This window comes from Gavia stellata, chromosome 2, assembly GCF_030936135.1.
Source record: "Gavia stellata isolate bGavSte3 chromosome 2, bGavSte3.hap2, whole genome shotgun sequence".
Taxonomy (NCBI): Eukaryota; Metazoa; Chordata; class Aves; order Gaviiformes; family Gaviidae; genus Gavia; species Gavia stellata.
The window spans coordinates 29,385,572-29,409,006 of record NC_082595.1 but is presented as its reverse complement, the minus strand read 5'-3'; the positions used below and the strand labels follow the sequence as shown (position 1 = coordinate 29,409,006).

The following is a 23,435-nucleotide window of genomic DNA, read 5'->3' as shown; positions in this document are numbered from 1 at the left end:
TACAGTAGAAATTTCATATATGAAAGCTACTCATAACTGCCTTGCAGCACAGACCATCCGGACAGATTTGCAGGCTGTAGCAATGCTGTGCTAGCTGCAGCAACACTCCATTCAGCAGCTATCGCATAGGGTGAGCATCAATGGACATCCTCTCGCCCCAAAGACGAGTCAAGAACATCCTCAGGGTGTTAAGGGAAATGATGGTATATGTGAGTGAGGGCTGAAGGAGGACATGCATCTGTCAAACCATTAAATCAAGGCCTGACCTTTACAAAACAGGAACTGGAACTGTATGTCTGGAGTCAAAAGCTTATAGCACAGAGGCCTTTAAAAGCTCACCATTATTAGGTTACAGCAGTGATCAGAAAACAGGGTAGTGACCTTATCAAAGTAAAATCCAGTAAATATTCTGTTAAACTAGCACCTGTAAGCCCCTACTGCGGGGAAAGAAGTGAGAACTCAGGTTTTCAAGAACATATGGAAACCACTGCACTTTGAAAAAGCTGTCCATTATCTAGTTCCAGTATGTTGGACAGTTTGGTACAGAAACATCAGAGAAGGGCCAGCTGTTCTCTGTGGCTTCACTCACACATTCATACAGGGGACATGGCAAATTCTGCCCTCCGAGAACAGCATCAGATGTCCACATCTTCTTTGGGAAGTTCTGTTTTGGTACAAACACAGAAAACAAATACTGATAACCACACCAGAAGGTCAGTTTCCAGAGTCCTTCTGATGAAAGCTAGCCCAGCTTAATCCTCATGAATTAAGCACAAGTTTCAGCTCTTTGCAACAGGCTTTCGGTCAGATTTGACTGCTGTGCTGACAGGCTTTTTTGGTCACTGCATAAAGGAGACCATAAGCTATACTGGTCAGTGTAAACACACAAATTAAAAACCAAACCCAGACTTGGGTACAACAGAAGCCTTGAAGAAATTACTTTTTTTTCACAACAGCCCTTTTCATATCCATATGTTTAAAAACGCAGAAGCATGGGTGTACAGTACAACATGCCTTTGAAACACTCACTAAGAGCACTTAGTGACCACTTCAAAGATTCCCTTGAAGTTTAACACATGTTAATTTTAACACAACGGTCATGTAGAGCCACTGTTCAGCCTATGGGACTTTAAACACACCATCAACAGATGTACAAATGAAACTTTAGAAAGATTCTTCTGGGTGCATAAATAACTGGAGCTTTACTTTGATGATGGGTGGCTGGCCTCTTACACTGCAGGGCTGGGACTTCTCCATTTTTCAAGTTAAGGGCAACAATAATATTCTGTCATCCCCCAGGGTAAGGAAATAAGTGCCAGATGATTCAGCGTGTGTCTGATCACTCTGGATTTAGATTCAATTCCATTATCTAGAAAACTTAATGGTGAGGCATCAAAGATAGTCCTGCATGATCATGAAACTAGCTGGCACTTTTTCTATAAAAGCTGCCCGAGAAGCTCGTAACTGATGATAGGAGACTTCCCAACATAGAACTAAAAGACTGCTGATTTCCTTTATGAGAAATCCTCTCAGTGCTGAAAACAAGTGCCTTGTTCTTAGAGCACCACAGAAGGGAAGATGGCTCTTTCTGGGAGAAACATTAGTAGTTTTACCTGCAGTAAAACAAGATTACAGATCTTATTCACCAGCTGCTGTGAGCTCAGCAGCAGTAAATCCACAATTGGAATGGCTCACTTCTAGCTTTTTTAATTTGCATAGGTGAAAAGAAATATGGTACTATGCACAGCTAATACAATGGCATTACTACTACTGATGCAATAGCATCCATCATTACCACTGCACTTCCAATGACCTGCACTTTGTTTATGTGTGAAACCAGTTCTAAATCACAGGCTCCTACATCTGTGGGCTATGCATGCTAGCTACACCAGTGTCAGCCTGCCATTGTTGGAGCAACAGCAAATTCCCATTCTAGACAGTATCTTCAAGTCTTCACAGTTGGTGAAGTATTGGCTTTATCAGGAGATTTTGGAAAAAAAAAAAAAAATTGTAAGCCTTGTTAAAAGGATTCATCATTCCCACCTGATTAGCCAAGGCACTCAAAACAGGTATCAGAGCTTGCACTAGCGTACTAACCAGGTACTTCTGGGTTATCAAATATGAGAATATATTTGTACTTCTTAAGACTTCATTGAAACCTATGCTATCTAAAATGTTGTTTGCATCTAACTTGGCAGGACTGAGAAAACTAAAAAGGGTTAGAGTAATATGCATATCTATGATGTTTATTAAAGCAACGACCATTTGTAGACATAATCAGACTATCACTAAGTCTTCATCAAAATCAGAAGAATTGACACCCAGGTTGGCTAAAACGTACTTAGTTTGGGACAGCTTTGCTGTAAGTTAAATTGTGAATTCAAATTGTCATCATTATACCAAAGAGTGTAGAAAATTGTTCAAGTTTGAAGGAAGGGTGCCACTTTTGTCTTGCGCTGTTTGGGTTTGTTTTTCAAGGCAGGATAGAAGAGTTTGATTTACCTTAAGGCAACGTTAAAAGCTGAACCAAAAAGATACTACGCTGAAGCGACCACCACCAGCAAGGACAGCAGGTAAATATGCTAACAGTTCTGTCAGCATAACCTGTGAATTCTTACTTTTTAAGGGTTAGAAAGGAAAAGAAAAACTCCTCCAAAAAGCCTCACTGTACTCATTAAAAATAGAACCTTCTGCAATTTCACAGTATTTTTATTAAATATTCTAGGTGCAGAATAACTTTGTCCCTCTAAAACAAAATAAAAGAGCAAACCAGCCATTGTCACCTGAATATCATGGCTAAGTTTTACTTTTACCTTATGCTACCTGAAAAATTCATGCACAACAAGAAGACTAAACTACAGCTAGCTGTTCAAGAAATTTTTGTTCACTCCAGCCTTTAACTTCAGTATTTGCCACATTACAGAAAGATTCAATAGCACCTCAAATCTTGGGAAATTGTGTTTTCAAGGGGTTAAGGGGGAATTATCTCTTCCATGGCAAACCGTCTAAGCAGACTGACTCAGTAAGAGCCATTTCCGCTCCCAAACTCAGGTATGTGACTGCCAGGTGACTGTGAACTATCCACTTAACCTCTAAAAAATTCTGTGTGAGGCAATTTCTGAAATGTAGAGAGCTATGGTTCAGAAGAATCTGCCTTTACAGAAACTTACACCAGGCTGAAATGAGACAGAGACAGATGGGAATGTTGGCTAAAGTGCTCTCAGAGTATCTCACTTCTACTTGGACTATGCCACCTACTACCTTACTATTAATACATCAGCATGATTAGCACAAGCCATCAGCTGGTCTGAAAGACAGACACCTCGAAGCATTCTCCTCCTTTCTTCTCATTAAGTTAAAACAAGTCACCATGCCAAAAATATAAAGCTACATTTTTAATTGTTTCTTCTGCCACCTGAGTGGTATAGCACAAAACCAGAGAAAGTAGAAGCCAATCTATTTTGACATTTAGAACATCCTATCCATGGAAAACTTGCTTTCAGAAGTATGCGTCTGCTACTCACTTGAGCCTCCTCCTTTTCACTGGCGAAGGAAAACTTACCTAAATTCAAGTTTACAGTATCACACCATATAGAAATTTTATAACATCTTTCTAATTCCATTAGCTTTAGCTAATTTAGCCTGGGGATATCATCATCTTACCTTATCACTGCAGATTTTTTTTAAGGCAAATGCCAAAGACTGTTAACAATCTATGGTCTTGAAGACTAGAGACCGAAATGCTAACCGCCTATCTTGCAAAAAGGTTTCAAGCTTTCAAAAAAAAAACCAAAACACCAACCTTTGTGCTCTGCCCCAGGTTCTATTCCAATCACCTTTATTTCAGACACCTGCATTAACAGAGCTTTCATGTTTGCCAGATACAGTTTTGACTTGCATCACTTTAGATGTTATTGTTCCTGACAGAAATGGATTTGTCATTCTTTTTTGCAGCCAGTCATCTATTACCATTCTGATTTACATCGCTTTCTAAGGTGATCGGTTACTGTTTAAATGATCACATGTCTATTTTCTCAGGAAATGACACAAGGTTTTAAACTTAATTAAAAGCATTGGAAGACCAGCCATAACATTAAATGTAAATTTTCATGTTAAGTCATTTTTAGATCATTTGCTCTGACACCGAAATGTTCTGAAATTTAAAGTAGTACTATAGGGACACACAAGTGCAGATAAATCTTTATTGCCATAACTTCATTTTTTCAAAAATGAGCATTGGGTTTTTGATAGGTTGTAGTTTTATGTCTTTATATGTACAACATTACAACTGCATATTTTAATAATAATGAAGTTAGTGATACTTTGATAACTCAACACAGTGTATTTATAAAATGAATTCTTATCAAAATACACTTTTCACTGGGATAATAAATAAAATCCTGCGAAACCCACCTACACAAAGTTAATTTTAACTCTGGTAGAACCCGATGTGGTACACAGTCCATTAACTACTATGTTTGCCCCTTTATCCCCCTACTGATGCTCATCTTCTGGGGTAAGAAAACATTTTTTTCCCCCTGTTGTGGTGTGACCTCATTCAACATCATCTTCAGCCAAGCACTGTGCACTTACAATTCTCTGTAAGAAGGAGAAAAACTCATTCACAATTACATAAAATTGACAGTAGGCAACTGATTATCAAGCAATGTAATTTTACACTGAACATTAAGCAGTGTAATTACTGAGCAAACTGATTACTGTTAAAAATGGTAATCTATTTGACATAAGTTTTTGAAGTCAGTTCCGCAGAAATTACATACTGTGCAATGCCTAACAAAGCCAAAGTCAGATAAATAATATCCTATCAGCCTCAAGTGATTACCTCGGTGTGGTTTTTGGCACTGTTCTCTAAGGAAACATTTTTGCTCCATTGTTTCCCCAGACCTTTTCATCTTGTGTACCTGACACCTTTCAGTGTTTTTACTAACTATATGGACCTTAAACTGAAATGCAACCAGGCCTGAGCTGTAAAGAGAGCTGACTGATGCACAGCACTAAGTCTCTGCTTTATGTGAGGTAACACCATTAGGGAGTAGCCTTGCATTTCCAAGAATGTAAAACGTATTTTTTATTTTACAATAGACTCACCTGCTAGCATATTACCAACACTACCTGCACAGTACTTAGGCTAAAAAGGGAACGCATTTTATACACAGAGATACAAACACTTTTATCATCACGGAAACCCCCAAGCTTCCAAAACTGTAATGTGTTCTGGTGCTAGTTAACATTTTGTGTTTATAGCTGGCCCAGAAGCAACAGGCTAGCAAAAGCAACACATTAATTCTAATGGACTTTTATAGTACTTACAGAAACTTGTAGATATACAATTTAAAAAATAAAACTCAAGACCCATTGCAAAAAAGTGATCACTTTTCTAATCCCCCAACTTATATTTGGGAAACAGTGGATCCACTTACAGTATCACAGCTGCAGTCAGATGTCTCTACTTTAGAAGAGCTTAGCATACCCTATGCATGAAAGAAGTTTCGTATTTCTATTTTACCCTGTTTGCTATTAATGCTACATGACATTTTTCATATACTCTTTTTGATCTGGACAGGCTGGATCGATGGGCCGAGGCCAACTGGATGAAGTTCAATAAGGCCAAGTGCCGGGTCCTGCGCTTTGGCCACAACAACCCCATGCAACGCTACAGGCTTGGGGACGAGTGGCTGGAAAGCTCCCCCGCAGAAAAGGACCTGGGGGTGTTGGTTGACAGCCAGCTGAATATGAGCCAGCAGTGTGCCCAGGTGGCCAAGAAGGCCAAGGGCATCCTGGCCTGTATCAGAAATAGTGTGGCCAGCAGGAGCAGGGAGGTGATCACGCCTCTGTACTCGGCTCTGGTGAGGACGCACCTCAAATACTGTGTTCAGTTTTGGGCCCCTCACTACAAGAAGGACATTGAGGTGCTGGAGCGTGTCCAGAGAAGGGCGACGAAGCTGGTGAGGGGTCTGGAGCACAAGTCTTATGAGGAGCGGCTGAGGGAACTGGGGTTGTTCAGTCTGGAGAAGAGGAGGCTGAGGGGAGACCTCATCGCTCTCTACAATTACCTGAAAGGGGGTTGCAGAGAGGTGGGTGTTGGTCTCTTCTCCCAAGTGACTAGTGACAGGACTAGAGGAAATGGCCTCAAGTTGCGCCAGGGGAGGTTCAGGCTGGATATTAGGAAAAAGTTCTTTACTGAGACAGTAGTGAAACACTGGAACAGGCTGCCCAGGGAAGTGGTAGAGTCACCCTCCCTGGAGGTATTCAAGGAGCGTGTGGATGTGGCATTGTGGGATGTGGCTTGATGGGCATGGTGCTGTGTGGTGTGGGTGGGTAGTTTTTGGTGTGGGTTGTGGTGTGTTTTGTGGGTGGTTTTGATTTTTATTTTTTTTTTTTATGGTTGGACTTGATGATCTTACAGGTCTTTTCCAACCTTAATGATTCTGTGAATGTTTCAGATGAAAAAAAGCTTCTTTTAATCTAACTGAACATATACAAAAAGCATATTACAAAAACAAATATTCAAAACTGATGTAGTGGATAAGAGAAGTTCAATTATTTTCAAACCAAAACAACAGGGAACTTTTCACATACCTGGCTTATTGTAGGGAGCTTTGTTAGAAGCATTTGAAACACTGGTGGTGGAAGAGTCTGCTGTAGAACTTGTAGTAACTGCTGTGGCTGTCCACACACAGCAATGGCATTGGTCAAGTGATCAACACCTTTCTCATATTCACCTGTATGACAAATCATAATGTTCTGAAATCAACCTTCTTCCACACTGTAAAGTACTTACCTAAAACACCCATCAACAGTGGATTAAATTACTGAGAATCAATCCACACTTTTCCTTCCTCCTCCCTTGCTGGATCTTCTGAACACAGAAGGTTAGAAACAAGTAAACAGATTTTCCTAGGTGAATTTGACTCCCCAAAAGATCTTGGTATATAAAAATAATCTTCTAGCAAAGGTAAAGAAAAATTATTTTACAAGTTACCCTTCAAAAAAAATTATGCTATTACCTTGAGCTAGTAGTTCCTCGCCAAGCTGAATCTCCTCAAGGAAAAACTTCTGAACTGCTTCAGCATCTTTCAGATCAGGCAACTATAACACACACAGTAAAACTGAAGTGGGGCCTTAAACATCAGTTAATACACATGTTAACATTCTCAACTGAAATCAAACACATGCACAACCATACTGGTACACTGGAACTGGCAAAAAGAAAACTAAAAGTGTCACCACTAAGTTAAATGTACACAGAATGTTTTTGAAAATCAGACTCAGGTCTCATATCATTGCATCACAAATCTGCAGAGAGACAGAGCCCGACATACCTCTACCCCATTTATTACATACAAAATTTTGTAGCAAATATAAATTCCAAGGTGTGTTATGTTTATCACAACTGTATTGCTTACAATTGGTTAAGATAAATCTATCTTTTCTTCCAGGATCCATTGGTGATAAGGAAAGAGCAATGGAATACTTATAGCAAAAAACTGTCAAGTTCAGTTATAGGTGTATCCCATCAATGACTTTTTAAGTCTGAAAAGTCCTTGCACATACTACGAAGAGGAAAACACCATCAAATCACACAGTAAATGTTGTACTTTCTATTACAAGGCCTCTATCTGGCACAAAAAAGGAACAACCATTTCATACGGTTATTTGTGAGCATTAAAAAAACCTAGACTGCATATTTGCAGAAGTGTTTGTAATGCTGGAATCAAAACAGACCTTTAAACAAATCTTACAAATAATACAAATGAAACATCTTTCAAAATAGCACTGCATTACTGAACACAGTATTACCTTGGAAAGCCCTGCTCTCTCTTTGGCCAGCTTCTGTTTCTTCCTTCCTGTAAGAATAAAAATATTTCACATTTTTTATTTGCAATTTAAAAAGCCTTCAGATTATAGTTCAAAATTGTGAACAAATCAAAGTTATTTTCAAAATAAGAAACTGGTAATACATTCTAAACATTGAAGACTGAACACAAGACTGCAGCCCACTCTCTGCAACAGAATATCATTTAGAGGTGTAACGAGGGCTGGCAGTAGCATACCAACTCAAAATGGCAATTCTCCTGCTGACTATGGTAAACACCAACTGTGCAGGGCCTGCAGCAGAGCATACCTCATGCACTAGAGGCATGAAGAAGGAAAGAGAATTAGAGTAATACAGGATTCCTCTACATGATTTCTAACAATGATAAACCACAGAAGAACTGCCTACAAGTCAAGGCTATCTAATTTTAAACTACATGGTGTACCACCAACAGGAACTTTAACAGGTCACAGTACATAAGCGTACTTTCCCAGCTGCTTTATAGCAAAGACTTGGGAACTAGTTAAATAGGTGGCAGTATCTCATCATCCCACAGCGAGAGCAATACTAAATCATACGTTTCTGAAATCTGAGGAAAGCCAACATTTACAGATGGAACAAACGTTTACAGATTTAACTGCTCAACCTAAAGGCATAAAGTTGGTCTGCAACATAAAGTTGTACCACTCCAGCAAAACTAGTGTAATTAAAGTGATATATAACTTGCTTTTAATGCAATTAGGCAGGTATAAAGGTATTTTATAGTAGCAGCTATTCATACAAGAAAGATTAATAATAATAAATAATAATAATGGAGATTTCCTTAGAATAATCATTTCTGTAAGTCATCAGTTCATGAAATGAAATAGTTACACCAATATAACTTTTAAATACAGCCCATGGTTAAACAACTATACTCTTACTATTTGTCCTCAGTGTCTGCTCAGCAAACATCTACACTGACAAAGAACAACTGTCACAATTTTATGAGACAACAACTGAGACAATTTTACAAGCTGGAAATACTTCCAAATATGACTAGCAGTTTTAAAGGCAAGGAATTAAAAATTTGCAACTGTCCACATCACGAAGACATACAGGAATACTATTTCCTAGTAGTGATAATACAACATGTGAAATTTACGGACACAATCAAGTGTTCTTTATACAAAGGCAGTTCACATTCTAACTACACAGATCACCATTTTACCTCCTACAATACCTTAATAACCCTTAGCACATGAATTTCTACAATGTATTGACCTATGTATGTTATTTCACAACATCATATACAGAAAAATGTGTCACATAAAACTGTAACATACTATCATTTTATCATTATGACTGTTTTCAGTATTAAGGAAGAATTTATCTCTTGAAAGTTGGCGCCTTCAATTAGTTCCCTTCAAGTTTTCCGAAGTGTTAATTTGCACAAAACTTTAAACTGCACCACTGTGCAAACCAGTCACCAGGTTAAGCATTCAGAGATAAAGAAAAAAAAAAAAGACATGCTGGTAACTTTAACTATTTAGTAAAAGCTTTTGACCGCTGATCACACATATAGGAAATCATATACTTTAACCTGAAAATAGTAAAGGAATGTGAAGAATCACCAAGATTTTAAAACTGAACACTGATCTACAGAATCTTTCAAGTCTGATTACTATGCAATTTTTCTTCTTCTTCTTAATACATTTTTACAGGTCTCTTTAAAAAGTCCACTAGCTAAAACAACTACAAAAAACCAAATAGCTCTAAAGGATATTTAGGAATTCTTCCCATACTGGTTGGTAACACTAATTTTAAAATATCTTTGCAACAACAGCCAAAAGTTACATTTGTAATATGACAAACAACAAGCAGTGGTTTTGGGGGGAAAAAAAAAAACCACCAAAAAAAACAAAAAAAAATTTTGTTTTCCCTCAGAGACCACCAAGAAAATTAAAAACTTCCCTCTTCTCTAAAGACATTATTATTACATTTAAAAAAGGGGAAGGGCAATCTTTCATAGAAGGAATCTTAGTTAACATAGAAATGCACGTGCATCCATCCAAAACAGAAAGCTAAACTGCAGCCCTCAAACTGCATGTGACTTCCAGGTCCTTCAGGCACAGCTCTTGTACATGGGGAGTGTGTTTCAGATATGAACCAATGGATAACCTGACATGGTTGCAAAAATCCCTGAGTTGCCCCAGCAGCTTCACAACCAGTCCCATAAAGGAGCAGAATGACCAAAGAGCTGTTTGCATCCTCAGCTCCCATCTGTGAAGTCTGCCTACTGCTCTCCTCTCAGTCAGCTGTCCAGGCAGAAGGTGCTCTGAGGCAAAGTTCAGTACTGTCAGAAATTCTGGCTGTCTCTTGAACAAAGAGATCAATGTCCATACTTGCATACAGAACAGTCCTGGTATATACATTCAAGAACACTAATAGCAAACACATCTAAAATCTTATCCTCTTAAAATATAGCTGTGGAAGCTAAGCAGCTCCAGATAGCTCTGCTGTCTTTTGGTCCCAAGATTAGATACGGACATGCCCCAGAACTAGCAACATCAAAACCTAAAATAACACAAAACCTGCTAAATAAATAAGATTAAGACATCCGGAAAACCAAAGTCCAGCAGTTCTTCAAACCTCCCAGGAAATCACAAATTTTTTTCCTGAAACCTGAATCTGGCCTCATTTTTATGATGGGCCTTTGCCGTGTAAACTTTGGTCCTAACACAACCTAAAGAGATGTACAATGTAACTGGGATGGTAAAATATTGGTTCTTCATTTGCCAGCATGTGCTTGATCAAATAAAACAGGCAATCCACCGACATGTTGGATCTCCTGTCCTTCCCAAATTTTGGTGACATTGCATCATAAAGTCTCAAAAACAATCTTATCCTAAAAACGTTACTGGAAAAGATCTGCTGTAAAGGTGGTCTCTACAAGTTTTTCATTAAATACCCCTACTATTGCCCGAGAAACAGTGTATCTTCATCTAAAGAACTGTAACTGGCTGTTGCACTGGACCTTTTTTGGTCAAATATTTTACAGCCCAAGCCTTACTATCCAACAGTAAAAACGCCGTAATAATCAGATCACGGGCACCACTACAGAAGCATCCATACTAAAGAATCAGTGATGTCCTCCAAATGACAACAGCCATGCCCTAACAAACCACAACGGTTTTCCACTTTAAAGAAAACGTTAATTCTTAATCAGAGCAAGTCTAAGGTTTATTGAGAACATTACTAGACAGAAGCTCAGATAATGAAAACAATGGGATGCAAAAATCACTTCCAGTGCTTCTGTAAAAATCTTATGTAACCCAGTATTTTCTCTGCTACATATTTAACATCATAAAAAGAACACAGCTGATTATACTGCCAACAAGCAAGTTTGCTTGTGCAAGACAAGCACATACCAGTTTACCATACCAAAAATTTCCAATGAATGACTTGTACCGCAGGGCAGAAAGTACTTGGAAAACACAGAAAAAGTATGAGTCTAAGATCCTACATACATGAGCAAGGGCCTGAAGACGAAGCATTCGAAAAACATAATTTGCTGTGGAAGAGCTTAGAGAAAGCTGTATTAATACACTGTTAAGTGTCAACACTAGTCATTCAACAAATTCAATCCATTAAGACAGAATCAAAGTGTTCAAGTTATGTTTAAACATCACCAGGTAAATATTAATTTTTAACCCATACAGTTATTGACTCTTCCATCCATGAAACTGCTGATCACATTATGTTTACTTGCCGGGAAAGTTTACCTTAATGGTAATTTCTTCCCTTCAAATTAGTTATCAAAGGAATACTATACATATCCCCATGACAGAAACAACCCAGCACAACAAATATGAACTTATTTCTCATAATTCATTTGAGTACCTTGGATGAATGTGAGTACCCTGAGTACTCACACTTACAGTTGCATGTAAAATCTTCACTAATTATTAAAACATTTATTTAATGTCGAGGATTTGAAATAATGAAGAGCCACAGGAGAAGAGCTCTACATTTTGGATTAATCAACAGTTTTCTCTGGCATTCATTCTTATCCTGGAAGCTAATAAGAGAGCTGCCAGGAGGGTTAAGAATGCAGCAGATGAAATACCTGAGGGCTGCTATCGACTCTTGCCTTACCACAGCAACAACTTCATTATAAAAGATCGCGTTGCTTTATCTGATCATCTTCCAAAATCAAAAACATAGACGTCATTACATAAATGCAGTGGTGATAATAGCATAGCTGAGTGTGTAGAATAACAAGATTAAAAAAAAAAGAGAGGTGAATTATTTACAAGCCACACTTCTCATACTGAAACCACAAGTTACCCAGTAACTACACTACAGAAAACACACTCCGACAAGAAGACCGGTCCCCTGGTTTAGGTAAAGGGATAAAGAGAGGCAACAAAACGCAGGGGCTCGGGGCCTGCCTCACACAAGCGCACCTGGGTGAATACCGCCCGCCAGGCCCCAGCCCCCAGCCCCCAGCCCGGCGGGCCAGGCCCTGCCGCAGCCTCCCGGGCCCCTCTCGCGCCCTTCCCGCCCAGCAACCGCGGCAACGCGGGCTGAAGCGGAAGGCGGGCAGGCGGCGGGGGCTCAAGGCCGCTCCCCCACGACGCGGCTGGGGAAGGGGGGGGGGGGCGGCGGCCGAGCCCCAGCCGGGCCCGGGAGCAGGAGGGCGCTGCAGAGGCGCCACGTGCCGCCCTCCCACCCCCCGCGCGCGGAGAGGAGAGAAGGCGGCGGCTGCTGAAGGCAGGGCGCGCGCAGGAGCCGTTGGAGACCGCCGGGAGGGGCGGGAGGAGCGGGGGCGGACACTCACGCTCCCGCAGCCGGTTCTTGAAATTCGGGTCGCTCCGTCTCTTGCGGTCGAAGTAGATGCAGTAGCCGATGAAAAGGGCCCCGCAAAGGCCCGCCGCGATGGCGCTGGTCTTGCCCACCATCATCGTGCCCGGGCGCCGAGGGGAAGGTCCCACCGCGCCCCCGCCGCCCCCTCCCTCCCTCCCTCCCGCCGCGCGGCTGGCGCCGAGCTCCGCAGGCACCTTGGGGCGAGCGGGCAACCAGAAAGGACCCCACCTCACTTCCGCTCACGTCATCAGCCAGCGGCGGCAGAGGGCGCCTCCTCTAGTGCCTGCGGGAAAGGCGGCCGGCCCCGACGCGCATGCGCGGGCGGGCCTGGCCCTGCCCTCCCCGGCGGCCTCGTCCCGCCCTCAGCCCGCGGCGCACAGAGGCGGCTGAAGGGGGAGCGCCGCGGAAAGGGGCGTCGGTGGGGCAAGCCGTACGCTCCGCGAGGAGGCAGGGCAGGCCCGCAGGGAGGGCACACAAGGCACCCGGCCTCGGTGGCACCGCAGCCTCCTCCCGCCCCGGGGAAGCGCCCGTGCCCAGCCGGGAGAGGCCTGCCGGCGGCAGGGTCGGGAAAGGCCAGCCCAGCCCTAACACCGCGCCCACAGCCGCTGCCTCAGCATCAGCTTTTCGTCACCCAAAAGACCAAAGTCATGTAAACTGAAGCTTAACGGTTAAGGAAAAAAAAAAACCCAACTATCTAGGTAACAATTTGCATATCACCACAGACTTCGTCTGCACATGAGCCACTTCTGTAGTCATCTTGAGTAATTCCATACATACAACTCCAAAACAATTCAGTTAACCTCTGCAGCAACACCTCAGAGCTGGAGATGTCTTCCTGGAACACAGTAATAAAATCATGCATTGCCTGTACTGTGACCGGGGTGCAGACACGTACCTCGTACTGCCTTCTGGGAGAAGCCAAAAACCCCAGCGTGAATACCAAGAACGACTAGAGCTGTGTTAGCAAACAAAATTTATGACAGAACACTCTTGTATACATCAATCTTTGTAACGATGCGCACTTTTATATGTTCGATTTTTATCAGAAGACTGTTTGTTCTTCCCAGCTTTATTTCTAGGAATAGTTTTTAGTCCTTTTGGTTTAGTGCTCTTCTTTAACGGGATTGCTTTTTCACCAACAAATGAATCATTAGAGCACCTCTTGTTTTTCAGTGTGGTATCAACTCTGTCCTTAGGAGCACGAGACTGATCTGGTCTTTTCTGTGGTGCTTTCCACTTCTCTCCACAGCGCTTCACTCGTATCTTTCTTCCCATCAGAACAGAGTCGTTGAGTTTCAGAGCAAGATGTACAGCATCCGTATTCTACAAGAACAGACACTGAGTTTAAAAGCAGCATTCCTTCCGGTTGATTGCTTTCAAACAAACAGTTCCCTTTCTTTAGTTTTTGTAAGCAAGATTTTACAATAAGAGCGCTCAAACTGCTCTACTTATTGAACGACACTGCTCTGCTCAGAAACACCAGCACACCCACGCATCAAGGCACAGGTACTTGAAAATGGGCTATAAAACAGCTTACGTGAGACATGAAAGGCAGAGGCAGAGAGGTGAAGCAGAAGCTGGGGAAAAAGGTATTGGGCTGCAGGAAACAGACTTAGGAATATGAGGCTGTGAGACTGCCATGAGAACGTGGGCTGCACTGAATCCGAAACAGAGACAGCCAGTAAGCAAACCGGTTGCAGGAAAGAATTCCACTCATATTGACACATAAGAAATGGCAGAACGTGGCAGTTGTACCAAGCAAACTCATCTGTTCCTCCTTTAAGTCTTTCCCTTAAAGTCCATCTCTTTTACCCCAAGGTTTTACAACTTTTCTTTGTACACAACCTAAAATAGTTTGCTTTGTATCTGCTTCCACAGAACTGGTCTTCCAAGCTGCTTTTAACATACACAACAATGCTACCATTTAATGTCATATACAAATCCAAAAAAATTACTAAAAAAAAGAAGATAATTTTAAAAGGCCATAAAGGCAAATCCCAACTCAGATTTTGAAGAATTCCCAGTGTCCTGAGGCACGCCACTCATACGTACCTCAAAGAGAACATAGCCGAAGCCTTTACCCAAGCCGGTCTTTCTGTCTCTCACAATTCGCACTGCTACTACACCTCCACAGACAGAAAAGTGTTCTCGCACAGCATCGTCACTGATGTCTGCAGGCAAGCACAAGGACACAGATGTCTCTTCAGTCAGACACACAGCTTTAGAAGCCTGGCCCAAATCCAAATATTTTATATTCACCAGTTCAGGTACACAAACATATAGTTAAATGTATATATAAACAAATATATATAGGTACACAAGTATCAGTGGTTCAGAAAAATTCCAGCAAGTTAACAATGCAGACTTTATAAAGGGCTATTTACTTCGACAGTTACTGATTCTCTAGCTTTGAAGAGTACAATATAAATCACAAAGGAGAATAAAGGTAAAAAACAAACTAAATTTTTCAAATAATTTCATTTATGGTTTGAACATAGTAGAAATTAAAATTCATGCTACATTTCTGTAGCTCCTTCTTATGCCAGAATCTTTCTAAGAATTAACGCTGATGATGATGAGCTTGAGCTGGCAGTTCTTGAGGTCTAATACTCATTGATTGAACCCTGAATTTTAGCTGAATGGGGGAGAAGGGATTTACAGTTTCCAACTACAGTTGCCTCACGATTATTCTGATAATGGCTGGATGTGTGAGGCTTTGTCAGTCTCATGCCTATGCGAACAGGCAAGCGTGATCTACCACCACAAAAATACAGGTTATCCTCTTTTCTGTATAGGTACATTTCATACTGTGGTAAATCTCTTTATGCGAATATAATAGTATCTGTGCGGGGGGAGGGGGGTGGCGCTGAATTTAATAGTACAGGTTTAATTACAGCAATGGGCCTTTGATGTGCTGAGAAAGGTTCAAGCTGCTGAAGTCATTTTCAGAGCACTGCAAATATCCAAACTGCTTTTTCTGCAGGATACACTGAGGAACATACAGTACTAACACAGGCTTTACACAACAGGCATTAGTAACGTCACCACAATCAGATTTGTCACCTACCCAGATTTTCAGGCAGGTCAAGTTTTAGACTGAAGTCTAAAGCCTGTTTGTTTCAGCACTCATGTCAGCAGTACATGATACTGGCTCTGCCTCAGGCCATAGGCACCGGGTATGCCTTCATCTTGTGTTTTTAAACATCCACACCATCCCCAAGTAAGATGCGTCCCAGGCATCCTGACTCCAATAATACCCTCATATGGACCAGATCTGATGGCGATCCCTTCATCCACTCTCCAGTCTACTCAGAAGCAGCTGAATATTCATCAAGCACTGACCTGAACTACACAGTAAGCACCTCCACGCAGGTAGCAACTGATTGCCAATAGCTGCCTGGACAGAGCACTCACCCTGTGGCTCACGGACAGCATGAAAATGAGAAGCCATCACTGTATGTCACTTGGAAATAGTTCACAAACAGCTACCAATACATGTTTAACAGTTTAGAAAGCTATGGCCTATGCAGTTCAGTTATAATTATTTAAAAAACATCAAGTGACAAGAAGAACTAAAAGTGCTTGCAGCTGCACCTACAAAAAAGAAAACAATTAATCTGCAGAACTTGCCAGAAACTTATAACCCCCTTAGGTGTTTCAGTTAAAAATGAAACTGCTATTTAAAAGATTAATTCCAACAAAAGATATTTAGCTACCCAAACATGCTACCCTAAATACCAATAAATATAAGATCCCTAATGTCAACATATTCCATAAATGTTAAGTAATGATGCATAACAATCCATTTTAGACTTACCATATGAGAGATTTCCCAAGAACACAGATCTTTTATTGTCATGCTAAAGAAAACAAGAGATACCAAACAGTAAGTTATTTGTTACAGGAAAAAAACCCCCACCAAACAGAAAAGGAGTTTTCTAGTCACAGATCTTACTTACCGAACTGTTTTTTGATGCAATGTCAACTCTGATGTGAAATCCACTAGCAATTTCTGTTCCATTTCTTTTGTAGCCGAAAGCAGAAAGTTTTAAAAATGAAATTAATAAGTGTTACTTAATTTACAGTGTCACTGCATAGCATTATTCCAAAAGCAGTTTTACTTTTAAGTTTGAAAAAACATTTTATTCCAATTCAAGCAAAAGAAAGGAGGTAGTTGAAATTTATCTTTTAACACTCTGTAAATCATTCAACAGGGAACGAGAAATAAAAATGAGACTTACTCCTTTAGAGCCTTAATGGCATCACATTCTTCCTTAAATACAACATAAGCATTAATGAACTTCGCATTAGGGTGCACCTTATGCCTGGAACATGAAAAAGATGAATACTGTTTAAATAATTATGATGGTGTGCGGTGCACAAGCACTTCCTGTTAAACACATTTATGCCTCCTCTTATTTTGTGCACAGTAACGACTTCATTTCTCTTAATAGTCAAGCTAGCCCCTTATGTCTAAGGGAGCCTCACTGTATATCTTATACAGCCTGTATATGCACCCTGATCAAGCTTCCTCAGCTCATACATATACCCAAAGGAATTAAAGACTATTAGCGTCATCCTCCTTCCTAAAACAGAGGAAATGCAACCTAAGATAATGAATTACTTACTAGTATACCAGGCACATAATTATTTTTCACTTGTCAAGAAAACTTACATACACACAAAGGTAATTACAAAAATCAAAGAAACACAAAATTAAAAAATTAATATAGCCAAATATGTAACAACTAACACTTAAAAGTTATTTTTGCCTTGAAAAATAAAGCACAAAATTCACAAGAGGAACCTACTTTATGGCTGCTAACTTTTTGGATAAAGTATCTTCTGCTGGAACCTTTAAGACAAAAAGAGCTTTAGTTAAGTGGGCCTAGTGTCAATTTATCTCAAACATTTGTTTTTGAAGACAAAGTGGAATTCAAATAGGTATCATTCCCACTCAAAGCAATGTAGCTATTCCTAGAGACGATCTAGAAAGACCTCAAAATTCGGTAGCTTGCTTTGATTTCATCTGTTGCATTTCTTGAGTTCCAAGACTGTTATCTTCAACTATTTTACAGAGTACACTGATTTACAATCAATGTGTCTTTGCTACTGTGATTTAAAAACAGGTAAGTAATACCTTAGCTAAACGAGCACTAATAAAAGCATTTTTCTTACAGAGAAAATACAGCTCTGATAGTATCAACTGCTACTACAGGGAGAGTAAAATGTGATGAAAGGAAAGATGCATCTGTGGTAAAATCTCCAAGGATTCTTCTAATGGCAAAAAACACACACCCAAACCCACTTCTGAACTAATAAATACTACCCTGTAAGATTAGAAACATAATTCTGTTATTCAACATTAGAGGAAATAACCTACCAAAGACCGGAATCGAATGGATTTTATTTGTCCATACCCTTTAAAAAGAGATTTCAGCACCTAAACAGAAGATATTACAAATATTCAATACTCTTTTGCATCCTGGTAATAACAATTATGTTGAATACTTATTAGTAAGATTTTTTTTTTTTTACACTATTTTCGTTTTACTTACACAAGGTCCGTTAAAGAGCTACCAAAAACATGAAAGTAATTTCTAACCGTTTCTGTAACTGTTTCTATGTTTCCTGTGGCAGCTTCTTATTCTACAGATTGCCAAAACTTAATTCATACCCCTTACTAATAGAAGAAAGTATAAATTTAACGTATTTTACGCAACAATCTGAAGTATTATTTGCATTCAAAATTAGAAGCTGTCTCTAGCTTTATAACTGTAGTTCTCATTTAGTAAGTAATTTTTCACTGAAAAAAAACCCTAACCAATTCTACTAAAGAAAGAGCAACTGCATCCACTGCTGTAAAAAGCCTAACTCCGGTAAAACAGAAGAGGTTGCCTCTAATGGTTTCCGATAATGAGCATTATTTCCTACTTTCCCAAGAAGCCATTTTAGTCACAAATACACGGGACTTCTCAGCTGGAAACATCCCCTCAAACTAAGGACTGCTGTATTTCTTTCCATTCCTTTAGCTGACAGAATCCACTCACATACCTGCACAGTACAGGTGACAGGCAAGTTTCCAACAAATACTGTTCTTCTGTTCACCGTTTCATCAGCCACCTTTTCTTTCTTTTGTTGCTTTACAGTAGTGCCTGTATCTGAATTAACAACACTTTTGGTGATGGCACGAGAAGCCCCTTTTTTTTGCTTCGCTTTGTTTTGAAACAGTTTTTGCTCTTCCTCTTCATCTGCCTGCTCCAAAGCGCTCTCTCTTATCAGAAAAAGACAAGCAAATTACAATTGATGGGAAAAAAACAGGGCTCTTGAGGTCAAAGAATTGAAGCCTCCAAGATAAATATTTTAACTTACATTTTAAATTATGTCCAACATAAGATTTCAAACGTTATTTTGCTTATTATGCATTAAACAGACATATCTGACTATTCTGCAACATGGAAAACTATTTGCTGTCCCCAGGACATTGCATTCACTATTTAGTAGGTATAATAAAGAAAGAATTGAGAAGAAAATAATTTGATATCCTCTAAAATTGAAGGGAAAAAAAACACTCATCTTTGCATGCTACAACTAAGGAGAGATTTAATTCTTCCCAGTATCCAGGTCACTCGCAACAGACAATGCTTTGGGATCCATCCGTACACTAGCAAATCTCTGTCTATCCAAACTTGCCATAATAGCACGAACAATAAGCAGACCTGAACAAGCCTCTGGAAGGCTACTGACACCAAAACAGGAAACAAAAGTTCCATGGGCATGGAAGATGCAACAACACGCAGTGCCAGAGAGAGGACGTGGTGTTAGCCTCACGCTACAGTCAAGCAAACTTCATTATCTAAACTTCATTGCGCAGAGACTAGCTTCCTGCCTGCACTGACAGCGTCTTGGTTCAACCCTGCGCATTTAAGAGAACAGAGTGTAGCAGAGCAGTTCTGCGTCACAGCAGAGGGCAAGTGTGCTAAGGACAACTAACTCTGTCTGGTACCCTTCTCCTGCTGAAACCGCCCCTGCTCCTTTGACTGCAGGTCTGCTGGATAAAGCCAACTACAGTTAGAAAGCATCACCCTGAGCCAGAGAGAACTTTTTGTCTAAATCTACAGCCTCTAGACCTGTCAGCTCTCTAACAGGGGATCTGCACTTCATGGACCTAGAACGTCAAAAAGTTGGAAGTATTTGCTACTTTCTGGGGCAAACGACAGAAAATTTTGACAACCTTCTTAAAAATAATCTTCTTAAACACAAGGTTCAAGACAAACAGTAGAATAGAACTTTATTGTTTCACTGAACTCCTGATCTTATGACTAACCTAGATGCTGTTTTTTTAATCTTGCTATAAAAAGGTATTATCTGCTCACCTGTTTGCCAATTTTTTCTCTGCTTTTGAAAGTTCCTTCTTTTTGGCTTTCTTTGCTTTTATAGGAGGTTCTTGTATGACAGACGAGCTCTGGTCTTCTGACACTTTCTCCACTTCTTCTGTACGCTTTCTTTTCTTATTTTCCTTTAAAAAAAAGTAATTTGAAAAACAAAACTCCAGAAACACCCTACAATTATTTTATATATTGTCATTTATTCGGAGCGCCGCTAACTGCAGCCATCAACTGCAGGAAGCGGTGCTCCCACACCCGGCTCTGCCTGCTGAGGGGTGCGCCCACCCCGCTGGCCTCAGCCACCCGCCCTCGTCACGGCATTTCCAGCCCTGAGGGGATCACCACGGGGACCGCACACCGCGGAGAGCGACCGGCGGCCTTGCACCCCAACGACTTACTGCTCAGCTCCTACGAGGAAGCCCTCTGGGCTAACCGTGCCCCGTGGGAAGCCGCCCGCCCTCCCGCCAATGGCCCGCCACCGCTATTCGGCCCCTCCGGGCAGGAGAGAACCGCTCCGCTGCCACCGACACCCCCCGCCCCAGCGGCCGACCGGGCCTCCGCGGGCAGAGCACCCACCGCCCAGAGCACCACCGGGAGCACCGCCGTTGCCGCCATCCCCGGCCCCCGGCAGGGCAGGAGGAGCGCGCGGCGGCACCTACCCCCGTCACGGCCACGAGCACCGGCGGGGCGGCAGCGGCGCTGAAGAGGCGCGCGAGCGGCGCGGCGGGCGCCCCGCCCGGCCAGAGGCTGCCCACCACCTGCCCCACCACGTACTCCTCCGCCTGGCCCCCGCGCGGGACCGCGGCGCCAGCGCGCGCCCGCCCGGCGACGGCCGCCCCGCCTCGCGCGCGGGGCCGAGGAGGGCGAGGCAGAGGGCTGGGAGGGCGCGCCATGAAGCACCCCGCCCCCTCCTTCTCCGCCGCCGCCGCCGGGTCCTGCGCCCCCCGCGACTCCGCGCCGCTCCGGCGGGCCCTCATGGCTGCTGACGGGCTGGACGGGCTGGACGGGGGGGGGGGGGGGGGAGAGCTTGGGGGCGCGTCACTTCCGGCGCGCGGGACCGGATCGGGCGGCCCCGCTGCGGGAGGGCGGTGCTGCGGGCGGGCGAGGGGGACGGGGCGTGGCACCGGGGTCGCCCTCGTGGCGCTCCCTGCGGGACGGGTGGTGAGGGGCCGGGCCCGTGCGGACAGGCAGCCCCTCCGCGCCCGCTCCCTCTTCCGCCGCTCGCCGGACACCTGCCCCGCCGGCCCGGGCCCGGCCTCGGCCTCGCGGGCTGTAAGCTTTTCCCAGCCGCGGCGTGCCGGTTCTGCGCGGGTTTCTGGGGGCGCGGTAGCAATGTGCAAACATAGAACGTCAGGCGCAGCTGCGGCGCTCGTTTTGGGGGGTGGGAATCGTGTGAGAAGTTGTTTATTTTCCAAGAGCCTCAGGTCCAAACTGCTGTGCGCAGCTCCATCTGAGAAGGGAGACTGGAAGTGGTTGTGTGATTACTTCTGTCTTCTCAAGCCGTTTCTACTTAAAAACAGTGGCTACAAAGCGACGTTGCCGTTGTCTACGGAAAGAACAACTTTTCTTTGCCCCACGTTGCCATGGAAGTAATTCTCACAGCCCCCAGTGGGCTTTTAAAGCATGTCAGGGTTTTTCTGACGGAAAATGCCTGAAACGCAGTACTTCTCAGGGCATTTGAGGATGGTAGCCTGGGGACAGGAGAAGGAGGAACCAGTCTTACCTCTTCCCCTCTCCAGCTGTGCTCGGTAGCCAGTAGAGGTGAAGTGCTCCAGATCATCTTGCTGCTGCAGCAACATAGATAGGACTGGGTAACTGAGCCAACTGGGAAAGAACCTTTTCTGTTAGGTTAATTCTCAAACAGACCATTTTCCAACCTAGGCCAGAGTGCAGCCGATACATAAAGGAAGTTTGATCTGTTACTAACTCTGAAATTAGGCACCTAATCGTGATCTCCTTTTAGACATGCCTGTCCGGAATGGTAGATGTGTGATAATAATTGGAAAGGCATGGAAAACTACCACGTGCTTAAAGTCTGAAGTGAGTATGAACAGCTCTTCTGTTGTAACATTTTATGCACTTTTTGAAGTGCCAGCATTAGCAGTTTTATTGGTACCAATGTCCAACTGAAAGCAAAACAAGTAATCCAGCTATAGAATAAAGGTAAAGCATTTGTTTTAGCACATGCACCAGGCATCCTGTGTCTGGCCTTCTGGATGCTGGGAAATGTAGCAACCCTCACTGATGCGGTCAGCCCAAGAGAATACTCAATTCTTAAAAACTGGCAGGTGGCTGCTGCACTGCTTGTATTGACTTTTTCAATCTATCATCACACAACAGAGCAGTTTTGTAGATGACGCAGGTGGGGCAGAACAGACTGAACCATCAGAATACATCAAAGTTACACTAGACGAGTTCAGCTGGCTGATTTCAGAGACTTGTAATTGCTGAAGCTCAACAAAAGGCACGCAGCCTCCAAGAACTCTGCCAGAGAGCTAGTCTGAGCCTTGTGGCAAGAGGAAAATTTCACGGCATGATGGAAACTACACAGTAACATGTATGTACAAGCATCAGTGGAGACGAAATAAAGGGAGTCAGGAACACAATGGAGACAGCCTTCAAGCAAAGCATGCTTTCTCTCAGCATAGGCAGATAGCTTACACTCTCAGCTTTTCTCAACACGATCAAACATGAGAGACACAAAACTGATTCTGTTGCTCAGCCAAGGTGTAAAGAACAAAGGAGGGGTAGTTTGTCTCACGTTGCTTTTCAGGTCATGGTCCAAGCAGACACTCAAGAGTGTGGGCACAGCCCAGCAATCGCTGCTAGGGGGGAACTTTCTCAGCTGTAAGCACAGTGTGCGTGCCAAGCAGGGCGCACACCCCTGTTTAAAGCTGCATTACAGTATGTAACCTTAAAAGCAGCTCAGATTTGACTCACTGGAACATGGCGTAAAATTGCCTGGCTACCAGTTTGCCAAAGGTACCTTCCTTTGTAACCCTGGGACACAAGTAACATGAACCTGGAGAGCACCATTTACAGACACACTTCACAGAAGGAGAGGCGCAATATAAAACATCCAGAACAGATTTTTGACCAGTCATTAAACTGCATGAGAAGTACAACAACAAGAATTAAAGAATCTCTGTATTAAAGAACAGGAAAAACCCTGTTTACACACAAACTCAATTTGGGAGTGGGGAGGTGACTAATGATCTGTGTTTTAAACAAGTAAACAAACAAATCCTCTCATAGAACGTGAGAGTCAACAATTGTCACATCAAAGCAAAAATGCTGGCACTGAGAGCTGATCAAGAACGAGTGGTGAGTGGAGAGCTGAATTTGCTCTTGCTTGCCCAGAT

General features: G+C 42.5%; 2 protein-coding genes and 1 non-coding gene across 3 annotated transcripts; all 3 read right to left on the bottom strand.

Moving 5' to 3' along the window:
- Positions 1–4,188: 4,188 nt before the first annotated feature.
- On the bottom strand, positions 4,189–12,806 carry TOMM20 (translocase of outer mitochondrial membrane 20). Its single transcript, XM_059835445.1, has 5 exons — positions 12,660–12,806; positions 7,822–7,868; positions 7,029–7,110; positions 6,601–6,743; positions 4,189–4,599 (listed from the first exon to the last, which is right to left on the bottom strand). Exons 1-5 carry the CDS (start codon positions 12,781–12,783, stop codon positions 4,555–4,557), a joined length of 441 nt encoding a protein of 146 aa, XP_059691428.1. The 5' UTR covers positions 12,784–12,806; the 3' UTR covers positions 4,189–4,554.
- LOC132322026 (small nucleolar RNA SNORA14) lies at positions 11,799–11,933 on the bottom strand. The gene has a single exon (XR_009485011.1). It is a non-coding gene; the product is annotated as a small nucleolar RNA SNORA14 (small nucleolar RNA).
- Positions 12,807–13,641: 835 nt separating the features above from the next.
- Positions 13,642–21,050, bottom strand: RBM34 (RNA binding motif protein 34). The gene is made up of 11 exons (XM_059835418.1): positions 20,979–21,050; positions 20,733–20,855; positions 20,062–20,204; positions 18,740–18,959; positions 18,069–18,128; positions 17,497–17,540; positions 16,927–17,010; positions 16,645–16,708; positions 16,503–16,545; positions 14,738–14,856; positions 13,642–14,008 (listed from the first exon to the last, which is right to left on the bottom strand). The coding sequence occupies exons 1-11, from the start codon at positions 21,048–21,050 to the stop codon at positions 13,685–13,687; spliced, it is 1,296 nt and encodes a 431-aa protein (XP_059691401.1). The 3' UTR covers positions 13,642–13,684.
- Between the last annotated feature and the right edge of the window lie 2,385 nt (positions 21,051–23,435).

Excerpts from the sequence above, each read along its gene's own strand:
- TOMM20 (XM_059835445.1), bottom strand. The coding sequence starts at position 12,783 with ATGATGGTGGGCAAGACCAGCGCCATCGCGGCGGGCCTTTGCGGGGCC. Across the intron at positions 6,744-7,028 it reads CGAGGAACTACTAGCTCAAG|GTGAATATGAGAAAGGTGTT; the intron begins GTAATAGCATAA and ends TTTGTCATACAG. Across the intron at positions 4,600-6,600 it reads AGCTCCCTACAATAAGCCAG|AGAATTGTAAGTGCACAGTG; the intron begins GTATGTGAAAAG and ends TCCTTCTTACAG.
- RBM34 (XM_059835418.1), bottom strand. The coding sequence starts at position 21,050 with ATGAGGGCCCGCCGGAGCGGCGCGGAGTCGCGGGGGGCGCAGGACCCG. Across the intron at positions 20,205-20,732 it reads TGCTCGTGGCCGTGACGGGG|GAAAATAAGAAAAGAAAGCG; the intron begins GTAGGTGCCGCC and ends TTTTTTTTAAAG. Across the intron at positions 17,541-18,068 it reads CCATTCGATTCCGGTCTTTG|GTTCCAGCAGAAGATACTTT; the intron begins GTAGGTTATTTC and ends TTTGTCTTAAAG.